The sequence below is a fragment of the Microcaecilia unicolor genome, chromosome 9 (assembly GCF_901765095.1).
Source record: "Microcaecilia unicolor chromosome 9, aMicUni1.1, whole genome shotgun sequence".
In the NCBI taxonomy this organism is placed as follows: domain Eukaryota; kingdom Metazoa; phylum Chordata; class Amphibia; order Gymnophiona; family Siphonopidae; genus Microcaecilia; species Microcaecilia unicolor.
Window position 1 is genome coordinate 53,845,514 of NC_044039.1, and position 21,184 is coordinate 53,866,697.

At 42.7% G+C, this 21,184-nt stretch overlaps 1 protein-coding gene across 2 annotated transcripts in view; it reads right to left on the reverse strand.

The window, feature by feature from the left end:
• PTHLH (parathyroid hormone like hormone) overlaps positions 1-21,184 on the reverse strand; it is a 79,392-nt gene that overhangs the window by 22,713 nt on the left and 35,495 nt on the right. For both annotated transcript variants that reach the window (XM_030214513.1, XM_030214512.1), the window contains one exon: positions 3,656-4,072. In XM_030214513.1, the coding sequence (XP_030070373.1) occupies positions 3,656-4,072 (417 nt within the window). The remainder of the gene's footprint in view (positions 1-3,655; positions 4,073-21,184) is intronic.

Genomic DNA, 21,184 nt, shown 5'->3' on the forward strand with positions numbered 1-21,184 from the left:
CTCTTATCTGTACCCTTCTCCTCCACTGCCAACTCCAGATTCTGTTCCTTTTATCTTGTTGCACGATATGCCTGGAATAGAGTTCCTGAGCCAGTACGTCAAGCTCCATCTCTGGCTGTTTTGAAATCTAGGCTAAAAGCCCAACTTTCTGATGCTGCTTTTATCTCCGAACCCCTATTCACTTGTATAGTACCCATGTATGTTTTATCATTCTCACCTTAGTAATTCCCTTATCCCTCATTTGTCCTGTTTGTCTGTCCTGATTAGAGTGTTAGCTCTCTCAAGCAGGGACTCTCTCTTCATGTTCACATGTACAGCACTGCATACATCTAGTAATAGTAGTAGTAGTAGTAGTACCTGGGGCAGTGAAAGGTTAAGTGACTTCCCCAATGTCACAAGGGGAATTTAACCCAGCTCCCCAGGTTACTGCACTAACAATAAGGCTACTCCTCCACTTCCCATGCAAACTAAATTCCTCCCTAAGGTGGTTTCAGACTTCTTTAATAAAGAAGTCTTTAATCTTGCAAATATTTTCTTCAATGCCACATGCGCATAAAGATGAAAGATCCTTCTTTCTTTGAACTGACATCTTCTTACTGAAGCTGTCTCAGGCATATGGAAAATCTACATTGATTTTTGTTCCTTTTGACCTCTATAGATATGACAGTGCAGTATCACAATACACTATTGCTGAATGATCTCTTGTATCTTCCATTATGCCCTAATGGGCCTCATTAGAAGTGCATATCAAGGCCAATAAAGGTCATGGTGGTATCAGTTGCCAATTAAGGTTTATTTCCATTCAGGAGATTTGCAAGACTCTAATGTGGAGTTCATACATTGGCATTCCATTACTGTCTGGGCATGTTCTCCTGGCAGGATATTTGATTTGGACTGTCCATTCTCTATGATCTCTTTGAGGGATTCAGTCTAACTTCAAACCTCCATTTTGATTAAAAAAGAGAAAACAGAGAAACAGACTTTAAAAAAAAAAAAAATCTTACATTTTTTTGTAAGACACCCTTTAACTAGAAGTTCTCAAATATGTCACTCAAAAAAACTCTACCAACTCGTGAATAAATTAATAGACACCATACCGGTGACCACAACCAGCACAGGCACCCCATCAGCAGACAACCTTGCCAAATACTTCAATGAGAAAATTATAAAGCTACGATCCACGTTACCACTCAATACCACTGATCACGAAAAATTCATGGACTGCCTGGACCCAACTCCCGGTGAACACCCAGCAGATCGAACCTGGACTAACTTTGATCTGTTAACCGAAGAAACCATCACTCAAGCAATCAACAAATTCTCCAAAACCCACTCCAAACTGAATATCTGCCCCAGTAACCTAATAAGGCTCACCCCCCAACGCTTCATAACAGATCTTACGTCACATATGAACTACATGTTACAACATGGCCTGTTCCCCAAGGACAAAGGAAATATTCTACTTACCCCTATACCCAAAGACTTAAAGAAAAAATTAAACGACACAACCAACTATCGACCAGCATCAATCCCCTTGGTAGTCAAACTAATGGAAAGTATGGTAACCAAACAACTTACCAACTACCTAAACAAATTCACTATACTACATGAATCACAGTCAGGATTTTGATCCAACCATAGCACTGAAACAGTTCTAACCACTCTTATAACCAAATTTAAACAATTGCAACCGGAAACAACGTGCTTCTCCTACAATTTGACATGTCCAGCGCGTTCGACATGGTCAGCCACCAAATACTCTCGAACATCCTAGACTACTTCGGGATTGGAGGAAACGTACTTTGATGGTTCGAAGTCTTCTTAACAGCAAGAACCTATCAAGTGATATCAAACTCAAAAACGTCAACACCATGGAAACCTGAATGCGGAGTACCAAAGGATCGCCGCTCTCACCAACCCTTTTTAACTTAATGATGACACCTTTAGCCAAATTGCTATCCAACCAAGGACTCGACCCGTACATCTATGCAGACGATGTCACAATATAGATCCCGTTTAAACACGATCTAACCAAAATCACAAATTAAATCAAACACAGCCTCCAAATAATGAATTCATGGGTGGATGGATTCCAACTAAAGCTAAACACAGAAAAGACACAATGTCTCATTCTGTTCTCATAATATAACACAAACAAACCCAGCACCATAAACACCCCAGACTACACCCTTCGGTCTCAGATAGTCTGAAAATTCTGGGAGTCAGAATTGACCGAAATCTCACACTCGAAGACCATGCAAAAAATACAGCAAAGAAAATGTTCCACTCAATGTGGAAACTTAAAAGGATCAAATCTTTCTTCCCAAGGGAAATATTCCGAAGCCTGGTACAATCGATGATGTTAAGCCATCTAGATTACTGCAATGCCATTTATGCCGGATGGAAAGAACAAGTCATTAAGAAGCTTCAAGCTGCTCAAAACACAGCAGCCAGACTCATATTTGGGAAAACGAAATACAAAAGCGCCAAACCCCTAAGAGAAAAACTACACTGGCTCCCATCAACAGAACGAATTGCGTTCAAAGTTTGCACCCTGGTCCATAAAATCGTTCACGGGGAAGCTCCGACCTATATGTCAGACCTCATAGACTTGCCTATTAGGAATGCAAAAAGATCAGCATGCACATTACTCAATCTCCACTACCCCAGCTGTAAAGGACTAAAATATAAATCCACATATGCATCAAGCTTCTCCTACATATGCACGCAACTATGGAACGCATTACCGAAGGTCATAAAAACAATGCATGACCTAACAATCTTCCGTAGACTACTGAAAACTGACCTGTTCAAGAAGGCCTACCATAACAATCCATCCTATATACAAAATAATTAGACTTTACATGATCTAGACAAAACCGAACTCTTGTCACTTGACTGTTTTCTTGTCACCACTTTTTCTCTTATGTTGAAAATGATCTCTCCATAGCCGATGACCTAACTTATGTTACAATTCGCTCTATCACTCATAAACCTTTATGCAATACCATAATGTATTCTTCTTTACCATGTATGTATGCACCTTAATGCAATGCCATTTGTAATTCTGTACCCGTAAATGGCGATTGCCATCACAGCATAATGTAAGCCACATTGAGCCTGCAAATTGGTGGCAAAATGTGGGATACAAATGCTACAAATAAATAAATAAATAAATGAACAGTTTGCATTCAGAAAAAGTAATGAAGTTTGTTATCTGTAACGGATTCTCTGAACCTAGCAGTTCACTTATCATGCAAAGCTTCCCGACTCCATTTTGGGAGTTGTTCTGTCTCATGTCAGAGCTAAGTAAGCCATAGGGCTTCTGCAGGGTGGGAGCTACTACAGAACACTCTAGAAGATTCATGTCTACTTAGCATTCTGTTCAGTTACATGACCCAGATGTATGACTGGTGAACTGCAACCTTATAGAATATCTGTTACAAGCAGCCATTTTGGATTTCTAAACATCTAGGTGCCAAATGCAGGATTGAGAAGGCCATGTGACTTCTTATGAAAACAGTCATTGGATGGCAGCAATGTTAGGTCATTAGATCTATTAAGATAATTCCTAATGGGTAACCAATAATGAAAGGTTTTAAGGCATATTGTTCATCTACTATGTTTTACAAAGTGTGGGTAGAATTATCATTACCTTAAATTAAGAATCCACTTAAAGCTAGAGATATCCAAAAAAGGAACCTTTTCAACACCATCCCCAGAGGTTGTCCACACCGAACGGGCTCTCCTCTTCTTCTTCTCTTGCTCTTTGCGTTTTCCAGGTTTTCCTTTCTTCTTTTTCCCTGGTGTCTTCAATGGAGGCTCTTTGTATGATTGAGCTTTGTTTGTCTCCTGAGTTAGGTACTTGCCCTCATCATCACTGCCAAACCTGACATTATTGTAGTTTTTTGTGTTGGTAGCAGGCTTAGGATTAGGAGAAACCTCTGATGTGGCTCGGATTTCAGCTGTGTTAACCCCATCTATTAAATTCTGAAGAAAGATTCTTCGCCGTAGCTCGTGAATTGACCTCCCTTTGTCATGAAGTAACTGGTGTTCAGACACTGTTCTTTTCCTGTAGGTGACAAATAAAAAAAAAAGAATTATATACAGTGGTGGAAATAAGTATTTGATCCCTTGCTGATTTTATAAGTTTGCCCACTGACAAAGACATGAGCAGCCCATAATTGAAGGGTAGGTTATTGGTAACAGTGAGAGATAGCACATCACAAATTAAATCCGGAAAATCACATTGTGGAAAGTATATGAATTTATTTGCATTCTGCAGAGGGAAATAAGTATTTGATCCCCCACCAACCAGTAAGAGATCTGGCCCCTACAGACCAGGTAGATGCTCCAAATCAACTCGTTACCTGCATGACAGACAGCTGTCGGCAATGGTCACCTGTATGAAAGACACCTGTCCACAGACTCAGTGAATCAGTCAGACTCTAACCTCTACAAAATGGCCAAGAGCAAGGAGCTGTCTAAGGATGTCAGGGACAAGATCATACACCTGCACAAGGCTGGAATGGGCTACAAAACCATCAGTAAGACGCTGGGCGAGAAGGAGACAACTGTTGGTGCCATAGTAAGAAAATGGAAGAAGTACAAAATGACTGTCAATCGACAAAGATCTGGGGCTCCACGCAAAATCTCACCTCGTGGGGTATCCTTGATCATGAGGAAGGTTAGAAATCAGCCTACAACTACAAGGGGGGAACTTGTCAATGATCTCAAGGCAGCTGGGACCACTGTCACCACGAAAACCATTGGTAACACATTACGACATAACGGATTGCAATCCTGCAGTGCCCGCAAGGTCCCCCTGCTCCGGAAGGCACATGTGACGGCCCGTCTGAAGTTTGCCAGTGAACACCTGGATGATGCCGAGAGTGATTGGGAGAAGGTGCTGTGGTCAGATGAGACAAAAATTGAGCTCTTTGGCATGAACTCAACTCGCCGTGTTTGGAGGAAGAGAAATGCTGCCTATGACCCAAAGAACACCGTCCCCACTGTCAAGCATGGAGGTGGAAATGTTATGTTTTGGGGGTGTTTCTCTGCTAAGGGCACAGGACTACTTCACCGCATCAATGGGAGAATGGATGGGGCCATGTACCGTACAATTCTGAGTGACAACCTCCTTCCCTCCGCCAGGGCCTTAAAAATGGGTCGTGGCTGGGTCTTCCAGCACGATAATGACCCAAAACATACAGCCAAGGCAACAAAGGAGTGGCTCAGGAAGAAGCACATTAGGGTCATGGAGTGGCCTAGCCAGTCACCAGACCTTAATCCCATTGAAAACTTATGGAGGGAGCTGAAGCTGCGAGTTGCCAAGCGACAGCCCAGAACTCTTAATGATTTAGAGATGATCTGCAAAGAGGAGTGGACCAAAATTCCTCCTGACATGTGTGCAAACCTCATCATCAACTACAGAAGACGTCTGACCGCTGTGCTTGCCAACAAGGGTTTTGCCACCAAGTATTAGGTCTTGTTTGCCAGAGGGATTAAATACTTATTTCCCTCTGCAGAATGCAAATAAATTCATATACTTTCCACAATGTGATTTTCCAGATTTAATTTGTGATGTGCTATCTCTCACTGTTACCAATAACCTACCCTTCAATTATGGGCTGCTCATGTCTTTGTCAGTGGGCAAACTTACAAAATCAGCAAGGGATCAAATACTTATTTCCACCACTGTACTTTTCCTTAACAGAATGTCATAAGATTCAATGATCTGTTGCTAAATGAAACTATTGTAAACATGATCTTATTTCCAGATTCCCTAGCTCTTATAAAATGCTAACTAGTCTAGTGCACACATAAATTTCATGGCCTTACTTTCAGTGTAGGAATGCAGAGTAGGACTGAGTGTAGCACTAAACATTTATACCAGTCATAGAACTGATGTAAGTGCTAGTGTCTACATGTACATGCATTCTTCGGCACTTACACTAGAATTTTATAAAGTCAAGTAAGCATGTACCTGGCTTTATAAAACAGGCATAAAAGAGGCACATGAAAACACATGCTAACTAGGTGCAATTTGATAAAATTACCCTCCATGCATAATTACAACTGACATCCTTTCTTTCTATCTCAGAAGCAGTGGCATAGCTACAAGGGGCCTTGGGGCTCTGGCCTCCTATTCCAGCCTCAGACCCCCCCCCCCAAACCTGCTGCCCTCCCGCTCACAGCACCACTGTCTTTCAGGCTCCTTGCCCTGCTGTCCTTCACCGCTCCCTGCACCACTGTCCTTCAATTTTCCAGACCATCAGCAGCATCAGTGAGGTAAACACACTGCCTTCGGTGGCCCGGAAGCTTTCCTCTGCTACAATTTCCTGTACTGCCTAGGCAGGATGCTGCAGCAGAGGAAGACCTTCCGGGGCCATCAAAGACAGTGTGTTTACCTCACTAACACTGCTGGCAGCCCAGAACGTTGAAGGGAGAGGTGAAGGACAGTAGTGCAGGGAGTCAGGAGACGTCAAAAAGCTGAAGTCAATTAGGTTGGTTTCCCTTTCCCTCTCCTCCATACAGCTGTCAGTCATCCCTGTTCACCCAAAACAAAGCAAGCAAACCTATGAGCTGCTCTATTCACGTTGTCGTCCTTTATTGTTGGTAACATTTTTATTTGATCTCGCTTAAATTTTCAAACGTGCTGGCTTTGCAGCATGCTGATGTACACAGGGGAACTATTGAGTAATTAGTTCTAAATTGTAAATCATTTTGTCATTTGGACGGGCTGATTACAGGGACCGCTTGTATTTGTGCATAGATGTTTTCACCTAGTAAAAGGCCACCAAAACAAACATTATGTTATGAGAATCAGGTGCTTAACGATCAGACTTACTATATATAAGTACAATTAAAACAAAATAATAATTAGGTTACTTTGCAGGATTTAGTGTTACTTCACAAAGTAATTTGTCAAATAATCCTTTATTTGTCTGCTCCATAAGGAGAAGGGGGAGGAAGGAACATTGTTAGGAACACCAGGGACTTGAACTGGTTCATGTCAGCTTCAGAAAGGACAGAAAGCAATAGAACCAGAAGAAGGGACAAAAAGACTTATTTTATTAATACAGCTTAATATTATATTTCTTATAAAGTAAAGTTGAAGGATATGTGCCACTGCAGTAATTATTTTCCAGGATATTGTGACGTGTGTTGATAGGTTGACCAGACTCAACGTGGCTGTCGGCAGTAGTCCCACCCATAGGGCACGCCATTTCCGGGGGAAAAAAGAAAACCCCCAGAAATGGTTTGCATGAGCGGTAACCCAGCAGTAGTCAGACATCATCACGCACTGCCCAGTTACTGCTGGGTTAGCGTGGGAGCCTTTATCGCCACCTTAGTGGGTGGCGGCGGTAAGGGCTCCCTGTCGCATGACCATGCTGTAAGTATTCTCTTAAAATAGCAAAAAGGTTGTCCTAACTTTATCCAGTTAGTAATTTGTACGTTTTGGGTGTAAATCTAGAAGAAGCTGCCTTGGTAACTCTTAACATTTGGTTGATTGACATATTTTCAAGCATCCCCACTTGTCTGGAGGTTTAGTTTTCCTTTAGACAGCCAGATGTAACTTCAAAATATTGAGGCCAATATTCATAAGTACTTATATGTTAGCAGTGGCACTAGCAATACACATAATTTAAAAAAAAATCTGGATGCTAAATGACTAATTCTGGACATAAAAATTGTTGTACATCTAAAATTAGCCATCCACAAAGAAGCAGAATTTAGGGCATTTCAAGGGTGACACCACTTAGGTATATAATTTACACTCTAAGAGGTGTAGTTACTAAGCTGGGTAAATGTAACATTGGGACACGCTAGAAAGGTACAATTCCTTGATGAAATCAAGGACAGCTTTATGGAGCAGCTGGTGCAGGAGCTGACGAGAGAAGGAAAAATTCTAGACTTGATCCTTAGTGGAGCGCATGATCTGGTGACGGACGTTATGGTACTGGGGCCGCTTGATAACAGTGATCATAATATGATCAGTTTTGATATCAACCTTGAAGTAACTATACACAGGACGTCAAATATGTTAGCATTTAACTTTAAAAAAGGAGACTATGATAAAATGAGAAGAACGGTGGGAAAAAACTTAGGGGGACAACTGAGAAGGTAAAAACTGTACAACAGGCATGGACACTGTTCAAAAATACCATCCTGGAGGCCCAGGCCAAAAATATTCCACTAATTAGAAAAGAAAGACGGAACTCCAAAAGACAGCCGGCCTGGTTGAAAAGTGAGGTGAAGGAAGCTATTAGGGCTAAAAGAAATGCCTTCAGAAAATGGAAGAAGGAACCATCTGAAAATAACAAGAAACAGCATAAAGAGTGTCAAAGCAAATGCAAGGCGCATATAAAGAAGGTCAAGAGGGATTACGTAAAAAAGATAGCATTAGAGGCAAAAAAACATAGTAAACAATTTTTTCGGTATATTAAAAGCAGGAAGCCAGCAAAAGAATCGGTTGGGCCGCTGGATGACCGAGGGGTAAAAGGGGCAATCAAGGAAGACAAAGACGTAGCGGAGAGATTGCATGAATTCTTTGCTTCGGTTTTCACTGAGGAAGATTTGGGTGGGATACCGGTGTCGGAAATGATATTTCAAGCGGACGAGTTGGAAAAACTTACTGACTTCACGGTAAACCTGGAGGACGTAATGGGGCAGTTCGGCAAACTGAAGAGTAGCAAATCTCCTGGACCGGATGGCATTCATCCTAGAGTACTGATAGAACTGAAAAATGAGCTTGCGGAGCTACTGCTAGTGATATGCAATTTATCCTTAAAATCGAGCGTGGTACCGGAAGATTGGAGGGTGGCCAATGTAACGCCCATTTTAAAAAAAGGTTCCAGGGGAGATCCGGGAAATTATAGACCGGTGAGTCTGACGTCGGTGCCGGGGTAGAGGCTATTATTAAAAACAAAATTACAGAGCACATCCAAGGACATGGATTACTGAGACCGAGTCAGCATGGCTTTTGTGTGGGGAAATCTTTCCTGACCAATTTACTTCAATTCTTTGAAGGAGTAAACAAACATGTGGACAAAGGGGAGCTAGTTGATATTGTGTATCTGGATTTTCAAAAGGCGTTTGACAAGGTACCTCATGAAAGGCTACAGAGGAAATTGGAGGGTCATGGGATAGGAGGAAAAGTCCTATTGTGGATTAAAAACTGGTTGAAGGATAGGAAACAGAGAGTGGGGTTAAATGGGCAGTATTCACAATGGAGAATGGTAATTAGTGGGGTTCCTCAGGGGTCTGTGCTAGGACCGCTGCTTTTTAATATATTTATAAATGATTTAGAGATGGGAGTGACTAGCGAGGTAATTAAATTTGCAGATGACACAAAGTTATTCGAAGTCGTTAACTCGCGACAGGATTGTGAAAAATTACAGAAGGACCTTACGAGACTAGGAGACTGAGCTGCTAGATGGCAGATGACGTTTAATGTGAGCAAGTGCAAGGTGATGCATGTGGGAAAAAAGAACCCGAATTATAGCTATGTCATGCAAGGTTCCACATTAGGAGTTACGGACCAAGAAAGGGATCTGGGTGCCGTCGTCGATAATACACTGAAACTTTCTGCTCAGTGTGCTGCTGTGGCTCGGAAAGCGAATAGAATTTTGGGTATTATTAGGAAAGGTATGGAAAACAGGTGTGAGGATGTTATAATGCCGTTATATCGCTCCATGGTGCGACCGTACCTTGAGTATTGTGTTCAATTCTGGTCGCTGCAACTCAAGAAGGGGGATATACGATAAAAACAAAGATCTGGGTGCTGATGATTGTGCAACCTCCAATTCCTTGAACATGAAAGACTTAGCCCATAGAAAGTATACCAGATAGAGTTGAAGCTGTGACCTCTACTACAGCCAAGCCTGAGAACTATACACCTTGATTTCACCTGAAAAATTTTACAGCCTTCAGTAAAGTCCAGAACTCAGAATCACAACAGGAGACATTTCAGAACCAGGACCTCCTGCATAATACAGCCAAGCCAATCAGGAGATAATTAATTTGAGATTCATAGTTGCTATTTATGGACATTATGGACTCATATTTTGATTTATTTTTAGTCTAGCATTAACCCTGTCTATTGGAAAGGTTCTATTTTATTTTCTTAGTGCTTCCTTTAGGCTAATTTATGTTGCTAGTGACACAGTTTCCATTGTAGAAGGACATTTGTAATTCAACTCTTATTGTTTTTAGATTTAATTTTCTGTGAACTTTCATTTTGGCATAATTAACCTTTGACATGTACTTTAACACCTACCTACCCAATGCAACTTTAGGTTAGGTCTAAGCTCACAACAGTCTGTACTGTCACATGTGGTATCCAACCCTGCCTTCATACTGACAAGGCCAGTTTGCCTTAGTCCAAGTAGTTATTCCTATCACCTCAGCGTGCGAGGTCTCTAACCCTCTCCAGGAAGAAACTCAATTAGAGTTCCTAGGGGGGTGCCAGATGATTTTAAAATGCTCAATTAGATTGCAGCTGATCTATTGGCTGAATTAATTATACCATGTATGCACCCATGCAATCTATCCCACTGAATGGTATCCCATATGTTAGCATACACCTTTCTCCAATTGTTCCCCATGTGGTAAATACAAAAGATTATTTTTAGATTATTTAATTCAACATGCTGTTGTTTAAATTTTAACACTGATTGCTATGGTACCATAGGAGTGATTGAGCTACTCTGGAACGATAGCAATAATGGAAATTTTGCACTTTCAAATTTGCCCGAGGGAGCTAGCATGCTTCCGAACTTGCTAGGTACTTAGACAGGTATTACAAATCCCAATTTCTTCCTTTGATGATCTATGTACCTATAGAAAATGTTGCTACCATGTTACTCTGTGATAGAAGCCCTAACTGTTGCCCTCAGCCTATTCTTAGCTACAGTGGGGGAAATAAGTATTTGATCCCTTGCTGATTTTGTAAGTTTGCCCACTGACAAAGACATGAGCAGCCCATAATTGAAGGGTAGGTTATTGGTAACAGTGAGAGATAGCACATCACAAATTAAATCCGGAAAATCACATTGTGGAAAGTATATGAATTTATTTGCATTCTGCAGAGGGAAATAAGTATTTAATCCCTCTGGCAAACAAGACCTAATACTTGGTGGCATAACCCTTGTTGGCAAGCACAGCGGTCAGACGTCTTCTGTAGTTGATGATGAGGTTTGCACACATGTCAGGAGGAATTTTGGTCCACTCCTCTTTGCAGATCATCTCTAAATCATTAAGAGTTCTGGGCTGTCGCTTGGCAACTCGCAGCTTCAGCTCCCTCCATAAGTTTTCAATGGGATTAAGGTCTGGTGACTGGCTAGGCCACTCCATGACCCTAATGTGCTTCTTCCTGAGCCACTCCTTTGTTGCCTTGGCTGTATGTTTTGGGTCATTGTCGTGCTGGAAGACCCAGCCACGACCCATTTTTAAGGCCCTGGCGGAGGGAAGGAGGTTGTCACTCAGAATTGTACGGTACATGGCCCCATCCATTCTCCCATTGATGCGGTGAAGTAGTCCTGTGCCCTTAGCAGAGAAACACCCCCAAAACATAACATTTCCACCTCCATGCTTGACAGTGGGGACGGTGTTCTTTGGGTCATAGGCAGCATTTCTCTTCCTCCAAACACAGCGAGTTGAGTTCATGCCAAAGAGCTCAATTTTTGTCTCATCTGACCACAGCACCTTCTCCCAATCACTCTCGGCATCATCCAGGTGTTCACTGGCAAACTTCAGACGGGCCGTCACATGTGCCTTCCGGAGCAGGGGGACCTTGCGGGCACTGCAGGATTGCAATCCGTTATGTCGTAATGTGTTACCAATGGTTTTCGTGGTGACAGTGGTCCCAGCTGCCTTGAGATCATTGACAAGTTCCCCCCTTGTAGTTGTAGGCTGATTTCTAACCTTCCTCATGATCAAGGATACCCCACGAGGTGAGATTTTGCGTGGAGCCCCAGATCTTTGTCGATTGACAGTCATTTTGTACTTCTTCCATTTTCTTACTATGGCACCAACAGTTGTCTCCTTCTCGCCCAGCGTCTTACTGATGGTTTTGTAGCCTATTCCAGCCTTGTGCAGGTGTATGATCTTGTCCCTGACATCCTTAGACAGCTCCTTGCTCTTGGCCATTTTGTAGAGGTTAGAGTCTGACTGATTCACTGAGTCTGTGGACAGGTGTCTTTCATACAGGTGACCATTGCCGACAGCTGTCTGTCATGCAGGTAACGAGTTGATTTGGAGCATCTACCTGGTCTGTAGGGGCCAGATCTCTTACTGGTTGGTGGGGGATCAAATACTTATTTCCCTCTGCAGAATGCAAATAAATTCATATACTTTCCACAATGTGATTTTCCGGATTTAATTTGTGATGTGCTATCTCTCACTGTTACCAATAACCTACCCTTCAATTATGGGCTGCTCATGTCTTTGTCAGTGGGCAAACTTACAAAATCAGCAAGGGATCAAATACTTATTTCCCCCACTGTACATCATTGGCAATCTTGAACATAAAGACTCCCCTTAATAATGTCTCTTATACTTACTGTCCACCTCCCTGGTGCTCAGAAAGATTGTTTGGCCATGACGGGTAAGGAGGACTAATTGTCCCAACCTAAGACAGTCTTCGGTCAGGGTACTAGTCTTATTATTCTGAGGTGTGAACATGAGGCCTAGATGATTGACTTGGCCTACTATAAGTTGTCAAACCATATATTGTTGAAGCCCTTTCCTAAAGGCCTTCAAAGGGGGGAGATGTATAAAAATGCTACAGTTATGAGCCTTGGTCCCCTGCCTAGACTTTGGTTCAGGCTCCAAAATGAGGGAAAAGCTTACAGGCCTGTGTGACTCTGATTTGAACTCTCAGTGTTGGAACACTGCAGAGAACCACAGGAAAACATAAAGGTGGGGGGGGGGGGGGGGGGGTCTAACGGTCAGAGTGACATTATGTTCTGCAACATGGTGGGAAAAGGGGAAGTTGTGGTCAGTATAGCCAGGTGCAGGGTCTTGCTTAAGTTAAGCAAGCTAGGGAAGAGAACATGTTCTCACGATAGAGCTACTCATTAGTATGAGCCAATCAGTGGTAACCATGACATTAGCATAGATCCAATCAGGTATATCTATTGTCATATTATCCATATCCTGAGGGCACCTATAAAAATCAGAGTATTTCCTGGTTTAAGTTAGAGAGAAGGGTTGCCACTCTCTCTCGCCAAGGGAAACCAATGTGACCAGCAGAATTGACAAATTACCTAATTGCTTTCCCTTGTAAAACCTTTAATTGGTAAAAGAAATAATAAAAAATTAGGAACTAATTAACACCTGTTTGCAGCTGGATTATTATATTCCTATAATTAATTGATTGTACGTGCCTGTTGTCAATCACTGATTTGACTTGTATCTTGGCAAATAAACTCCTCATCCCAAATGATGTTCTGTGGACTTCACTTTATGATCAGAGGCTGTAAGTATAAATGCTTTTGCTGTATTAGGCTATCTTTCGCTGCATTGTATAACTTGTAATCTAAATCCAGTTTGTCATAAGGCTGGTATCTTTTCCTTAGACCTAACGTCTCTCTCAGTGGCAATTTCTTTTAGAACTTCACAACTTCTTGATTACCCCAGTACTAGTGTTCTTTAGAGATGGAGTCAGATTTGAGGTCTCTGAACCCCTATATTAAAACAAAAGATATAGTGGAACTGGAAAAAGGTGCAGCGAAGGGCGACTAAAATGATAGCGGGGATGGGACGACTTCCATATGAAGAAAGACTAAGGAGGCTAGGGCTTTTCAGCTTGGAGAAGAGACGGCTGAGGGGAGACATGATAGAGTGGAGTGGAACAGGTGGATGTGAAGCGTCTGTTCACACTTTCCAAAAATACTAGGACTAGGGGGCATGCGATGAAACTACAGTGTAGTAAATTTAAAATAAATTCGAGAAAATTTTTCTTCACCCAACGCGTAATTAAACTCTGGAATTCGTTGCCGGAGAACGTGGTTTAAAAAGGGGTTAGACGGTTTCCTAAAGGACAAGTCCATAAACCGCTACTAAATGGACTAGGGAAAAATCCACAATTCCAGGAATAACATGTATAGAATGTTTTTACGTTTGGGAAGCTTGCCAGGTGCCCTTGGCCTGGATTGGCCTGGATTGGCCGCTGTTGTGGATAGGATGCTGGGCTCGATGGACCCTTGGTCTTTTCCCAGTGTGGCATTACTTATGTACTTATGTAATACGGTTCGGGACTGCTCTTTGCGGTGCTGGCCAAATAGATTTCTTCTCCACCACCTCCCATGGGAGGGCATTCCAAGTATCCACTACTCTCTCTGATAATTGCCAATTAGTGTTCATTATTGCTTGTTAAGTGCTGGCATCAATGCCAATTAGCTTGTTAACATAAATAAGTTACGTGTGGTGTTATAGAATCGGCAATGATTTTGGGGCCTAAATCTAAGCACACTATACAGAATCTGGGCGTCAGGGGTTCAATTTCTACAGATCACCTAAAGTTAAGTGCTTTTACCAAGCTTCAGGTAAAAGGGTCCTGTGCTAGCGGCGGGGGCCATTTTTGTCGTGGGCCCTTTTTACCACAGCGGCAAGGGCGTAGTTTGGGGAGGGGCGAGGGGGAGCATTGCCCCCCCCAAAAGACAGTCTTACCCAGTGCTTTTTTTGTGCCGGTACTGGCGGGTGGCGGTAGTAAAAGCAGCAAGCAGGCAGGCTCGACTCCGTCCTTCGTTTCCCTGCCCTCTCAGCGTCTCGCCCACCCGAAAGGAAATTACATCAGAGGAAGGCGGGACGCAAAGAGGGCAGGGAAGCGAAGGACAGAGTGCAGCCTGCCTGCTTTCTGCTTTTACTACCGCCGCCCGCCAGTTCGCCGCTGCAACTTCGGTACTAGAGAGTGGAGTGGAAGTGAGCCAGCCTATCTAGTCCACTGTAAGGAAGGATGCCATTTGGTAAATCTCTGTTTCCACTCCCCCGCGCAGCCATCGCCGTTCACTCAAAACACTGCAAGCAAACCTGGGAACTGCTGCATCCACATTGTCGTTCTTTATTGTTGGTCCATCTTTAACAAGTCTAAAACTGTTTTTGTTGGGTAGGCAGTGCCTTACAGGGTGGAGGAGAAAATAAATAATTGAATATCACTAAAACAACTTCACAAATTATTGTAGCTAGTAGAAACAACAATTATAAATTGGCTGGGGGCCCCCCTCCCTCCCTCCCTCCTAATTCCATGGTCACCCCCCCCTCCCTCCCTATTCCCTCCGTCTCTCCAAGTTCTAGGGTCGTCCTCTCCCCTCCCTCCCTCCCAGTTCCAGTGCCCCTCCTCCCTCCCTCCCTCTGAATTCCATGGTTGTCGTCCCCCTCCCCTCCCTCCGAGTTCCAGGGTCGTCCCCTCCCTCCCTCCCTCCGAGTTCCGAGGTCATCCCCTCCCTCTCTCCGAATTCCAAGGTCTTCCGTCCCTCCCTCCGATTTTCAGGGTCCCCCCCGCAAGGGCGGGACCAGAACTGAGAGACAGGCAGCGAGAGAAGGGCCGAGGCTGCACGGCCTTTAGCGCTACTGGCGGACGACGTAACCCCAACTTGGTAAGTCCAACATGACTTTTTAAATTCGGAGGCAGGGGGCCTGGAAGTGGAAGGGAGGAAGGGAGTGACGGATGGGGGAACCCTGGAACTCGAAGGGAGGTTAGGAAATGTTTTTTCCAACATTCCAATGTCTCTGGTGACGTCAGTTGGTGGTTACGAATGCAGCCAGAGACATTGGAACGTTGGAAGTGCAAATTATTATATTAGATGATCTTCCTTTTTGTCCTCAATTTCATAGCTTAAATAATTTTTTGGGTCAATGGCATGTATACATATATATATATATATATATATATATATATATATATAAATGTTTTTAAAAAATATTGTTATTAGAGCTTAAAATTAGTATTTATATTCATACGTTTACATCTATTTTTAACACTTGTATCCTTTTGTGGACATACGTATGTTTGTTCATTCGTCAATCGTATTTTTGTACATAATATTACAAGTTATATATTACTAAACATAGATGAATATACACGTAGTCAATATTCATCCGGGGCCTGAATAAGACAGTTATGTGGGCTCCAGCTGAATATCAGCCAGGACCTTTATATGTTCAAATAGCCAACTCAACCAGATTTAGCTCTCAATATTCAGTGCCAGTGCCTGGACATGGCCCAGCCCTGAATATCTAGGGCTAATCTAGTCGGAAACGAGAAGCATTTAAGAAAATACACTGACCACCATGGGCTCAGTATCAGCCAGTGTGTATCTAGGTAAAACTTAAAAGGGGTCACTATTCAGCAATGATCGTTCTTCTCACTGCCGATGGCATTATTCCTGGATATTCAAAACCAGGACCTGTGCAGGCTTCAGTTTTGAATATCCAGTTTTTAAAGCCAGCTAATACATAGCTGCTTAAGTTATTTAAGAGACCATAGGTTACTGTATAAAGATAGGATAGACATTTATGTGGTCCCATTTATACACTAACCCTGTCTGCTTAAGTGCCGCCTCCACCTCCAGAACGCTCCCAAGATAGCTGATTTTGTGTTTGGCGCTAACCGCGATATTCAGCAGCACTCAGCCAGTTAAGTGCCACTGATATTAGCAGCCAGCCCAACCAAGCGATTTAACCGGTCAGTGACCAGCTAAGTTAGACAGTTCAAGACATATGTTCTCTATGCAGCTGAATATTGATTTCTGGCCCTATTTCTACAGCTTGCACTTTCGAAAGTAGCTTTCTATCAACTAAGATATAGTCTATGCGGGACAAAGTTCCATGAGCTCTCGAGACGTGCGTAAAATCTCGTTCTCCGGAGTGTAAGACACACCAGGCGTCTATAGTGTTCGTCGCTGTCATAAAATGTGAGAGTGCTTTACATCGTGATCCCCCTCTATGAGCTTTCATAGGTACCGAGCAGTCTAACAGTGGGTCTACAACCATATTAAAATCTCCCATTATCAGCAGCTTAAGATTTGGGTGCTGGTTGCATTGTTGCACTCTGTGGTTGTAAAACCTCTGGTCGTATGTATTTGGTCCGTACAGCGCCACTACCAGGAGCTCCAAACTCTGTAGCCACAAATGCACCAGCACATAACGGCCCTGGGGATCTTTCGCTATCATTTTCGTTTTCGCTGCAAGGCCCTTCCGCACTAGGACAGCCACTCCTCCATGCCTTCCCTCTGATGAGGCATGTACCTCCCCCACCCACTCTCTGCCTTCATCTTATTGTTGATATTCAGTGGCAACATCACTGAATATCACTGAATATACATATGATCTGAAATCATTTTGAAAATTAGGCAGAAAATTTCTAACTTAGACATTTTAGGTTCGATATTCAGACAAAAAAAGCAACACTGGGCCTTCAAGTCTTGAAGGCCTAGTGTTGCTTATTTTGTCTGTATACTTTCTGTGTATGCTGTTTTACCCTCTCTATCTGTGTTAGGCTCACTATTCAGCCAGTGCTGATCACTGCTGGCATCATCCCCAGACATTCAATGCCATGATATTCAGCAATTAACCAGCTATGGAGTACTGCATAAAGATAGCACTGACTTTTATACGGTCCTATTTATGCAGTTAACTTGGCCAGTAAAGCATGAATATCAACACTTAATTGACTAAGTGCTGTCTTCACCTTCAGACACCCCCAAAATAGCCAGCTTTGAGTTGGGCACTAATTGGTCATTTTCAGCAGCATTATCTGGTTAAGAGTTGCTGAATATGACCAGTTAGCCCCAAACAAGTGATTTAACCAGCCAGGGGCCGTTTCTGTCTGGTTAAATTGCTTTGAATATCGACACCTTCATCTTATTGTTGATATTCAGTGGCAACATCACTGAATATCACTGAATATACATATGATCTGAAACCATCTAAGTTAGACAGTTCAAGACATATGTTCTCTATGCAGCTGAATATTGATTTCTGAGGGATCGATATTCAAACTGCGGGAGTTAGCCCAGCTAAGTCCCACACTCCGTGGTGATGCCGGATATTCAATGCCAGGCCATTTCCGGTGACTGGAATTAAATATCCAGTTTATTTTTGGCCGATTTGAACTTAACCGGCCAAGCTGATATTTGGTGCTGGCCGGTTCTGTTTAAATTGGCCAAAGATATTCCAGGGTTTTATGTGGCCAAATACAGCTGCCAAACTCAGACTGAAAATTGGCAGATAGCCGGTTATATCGGGCAATATAACCGGCAATCTGCTACCCACTAACTGGCAATATTCAGCAGGAGACAGCCTGCTATCTCCTGTTGAATATCGCCATATAGCCGGCTAAGCACCATTTAACCGGCCAGGTGCTGTTCCTGGCTGGTTAATTGGTTTTGAATATTGGGGCGGTGAATGTCTAAATGTAAAGCCATCAAGGCATCTAATCCTGTACTAACTATTAAAGAGGTCCTTTTACTAAGGAGCGCTGAAAAATGGCTTGCGGTAGTGTAGGCACGGGTTTTGGGCACGCACTGATCCATTTTTCCACATGACTGTAAAAAAGGCCTTTTAAAAGTTTTGACAAAAATGGATGTGCGGCAAAATCAAAATTGCTGCGCGTCCATTTTGGGTCTGCGACCTTACTGCCAGTCATTAACCTAGTGGTAAAGATTCACGCGGTAACCGGGCAGTAAAAACTTACATGCATCAAATGCCACTTGGCGTGCATCTGATATGCGCATCTGAAAATAAAAATTATTTTTCGGATGTGCACATTGGACGTGCACCAAAAATGAAATTACTGCAAGAGCCATGCAGTAGCCGGGTGGTAACTCCATTTTGGCTTAGTAAAAGGGCCCCAAAGTGTCTAAACACTATGCTATTTTGTGTGGTGTCTAGGTTCCTGGTATTCTTAAGACAATGAGAATCCGAGCATTGGTTCCTTCTTTGTTGCACAAGTTTAAAGACTACCCTTGCTGTGCAATTTGAAGAATATTTTCACAAGACATTAAAATACTAGAGTAATTAGGCAAATAGGAAAGCTTTATGCTCACAATTATACTTCTCTTATTTATTTTGTTTTTTGCCACTTTTCCAAAAAGTGCCCAAAGTGTCATGTTCCCGTTCAGATGGAATTCTGGAGATGTCCCAGCATAATAGACATATAATAAATTACAGGAAGGACTGGTTAATTAGTTATATAAAACTGAGAGTTCCTGGGTTTTCATCTGTCATTGACTTTGTGACTTTGGTAAGTCCCTAAACCAGCCATCTGTGCTTGTGCAATAATAAGACTGGATATTTGGAAGCTGTCAGCAGCATGCAGGCCAATGTAAATAGTTAAGTGGCGGTGTCTGCATATGTGTTTCTACGGTGCATTGAGAGTCTTGATGAAAAGTGCTACAGAATTGCAAATGTTTGTTTATAGAATATATTTACATTGTGTATTATTCCAGACACCACTCTCCTCTTTTCTTCCTTATGTGTAATTCAATTAAAAAAATATAAATAGACAGAGGAACGCTGTAGACAGAAAACTTCAAAAAGTCTGTGAGGTCACCAGACCTTCAGGGGCTCTTTGGGGCAGGAGCTCACTGCATGTGTATGTAATTTCTTAAACCTTGTTTAGGGTGGTATATAGATTTATTTAGGGGCCCTTTTACTAAACTGCAGCAAAAAGTGGCCGTAGCGCACTCTTGTGCAGGTTTTTGTTGTGCACTAAGGCCATTTTTACCACAGCCATAAAAAACAGCCTTTTTCTATTTGTTGTATTAATAGCCATGTGCTAATGTTGCCATTTCTGGACAGCCATTTACAAAATTAGCACTGTGCACTTATGACCAGCAATTTTGTAGGTGGTAAGGGCTCATACACTGTTCATGCACTAATTAGTTAGGGTTGTGTGGGGGAGGGAACTGAGCTAGTGAAAGGACTGGAATGCAGAGTAGAAATGAGAGAACTAGAGAGGGACATAGGGAGAGAGTGATAGGATCTAAAGGGTATGGGTGTGAGATCAGAGTAAGTGAGGAAATCAGAATGGATGTGAAAGGATAAGGATAGAGTAAGGGAACTGGAAGGGGTGTAGGAGGATAAGGAGAGAGTAAGTAATGGTATCTGAGTTTGTGGGAGAGTGGGGGAGGGTGAGAAGATCAGAGTGGGTTTCAGAGGATAGGGCTAGAGTAAGGAGATTGGAAGGAGTATGGGAGGAAGTATAGAGTGACTGGTGGGAGGAGAGAAAGGAGATCAGATGTGCTGTGGAGTGTGAATGGGGAATGAAAGAAGGTCTGGTGTGGGGTGTAATCCTAAATCCTTTCCCCAGTCCAGGACCACTTCTTTCTCTTTCTCCTCTCCCATCACCAGTCTGGGATCACTTCTTTCTTTCTAAGTACCTGTATATATGTAAACCGCTTTGAATGTAGTTGCAAAATACCACAGAAAGGCGGTATATCAAGTCCCATTTCCCCTTTCTCCTCTCCCCCCCCCCCCCAGTCCTGATCAATTAACCCATCCTTTCCCTTCCTTCTCTTTCCCTCTCCTTCCTCTGCTCCCTGCTACCCTCTTCCTCACCTCCCCCTGCACCTTATCCTTCCTTTCAATCCTTATCTGTTCCTTCTGGCTGAAACCCACTCTACATTTCCTCCCCCCCCCCCCCCCCGAGATTCATTCTCCTTTCCCTTTCCCCAGACCCCATTCCCTATTTACTATCCCCACTGAGCCACATTGAGCCTGCAAATAGGTGGGGGAATGTGGGATACAAATGCAATAAATAAATAAATAAAATAAAAATCGTTCCTTTCCAGCTTCAATCACTAAGATCTCTTTTCCATCCTGAAAGGATTGAATAAATTAGCTGGGCACACAAGAATGACCAGAAATGACATTATTCTATAAAGTAATACCCCCTATAATTTATATGCAAATTTATAAAATCTGTGCCACATGATTGCCAAAGAATTTTGTAAAAACTGTGAGGGAGCCACTGCCTTGGGTGCTCAAATTAGCAATTGCATTAGTCAGTTCAAGTTTCAGAGTAGTATCTTGTATTGTCAAATCCAACATCTTCCTCAGAATGTAATACCTGCATTGTAGGAGGCTATTTATGTGATTGCTTATGGTCAATGAAATTAAATATGACCTGTCACTGATTTATGCAACAGAACAGTTCTGTCTCAGATAGATTACACTG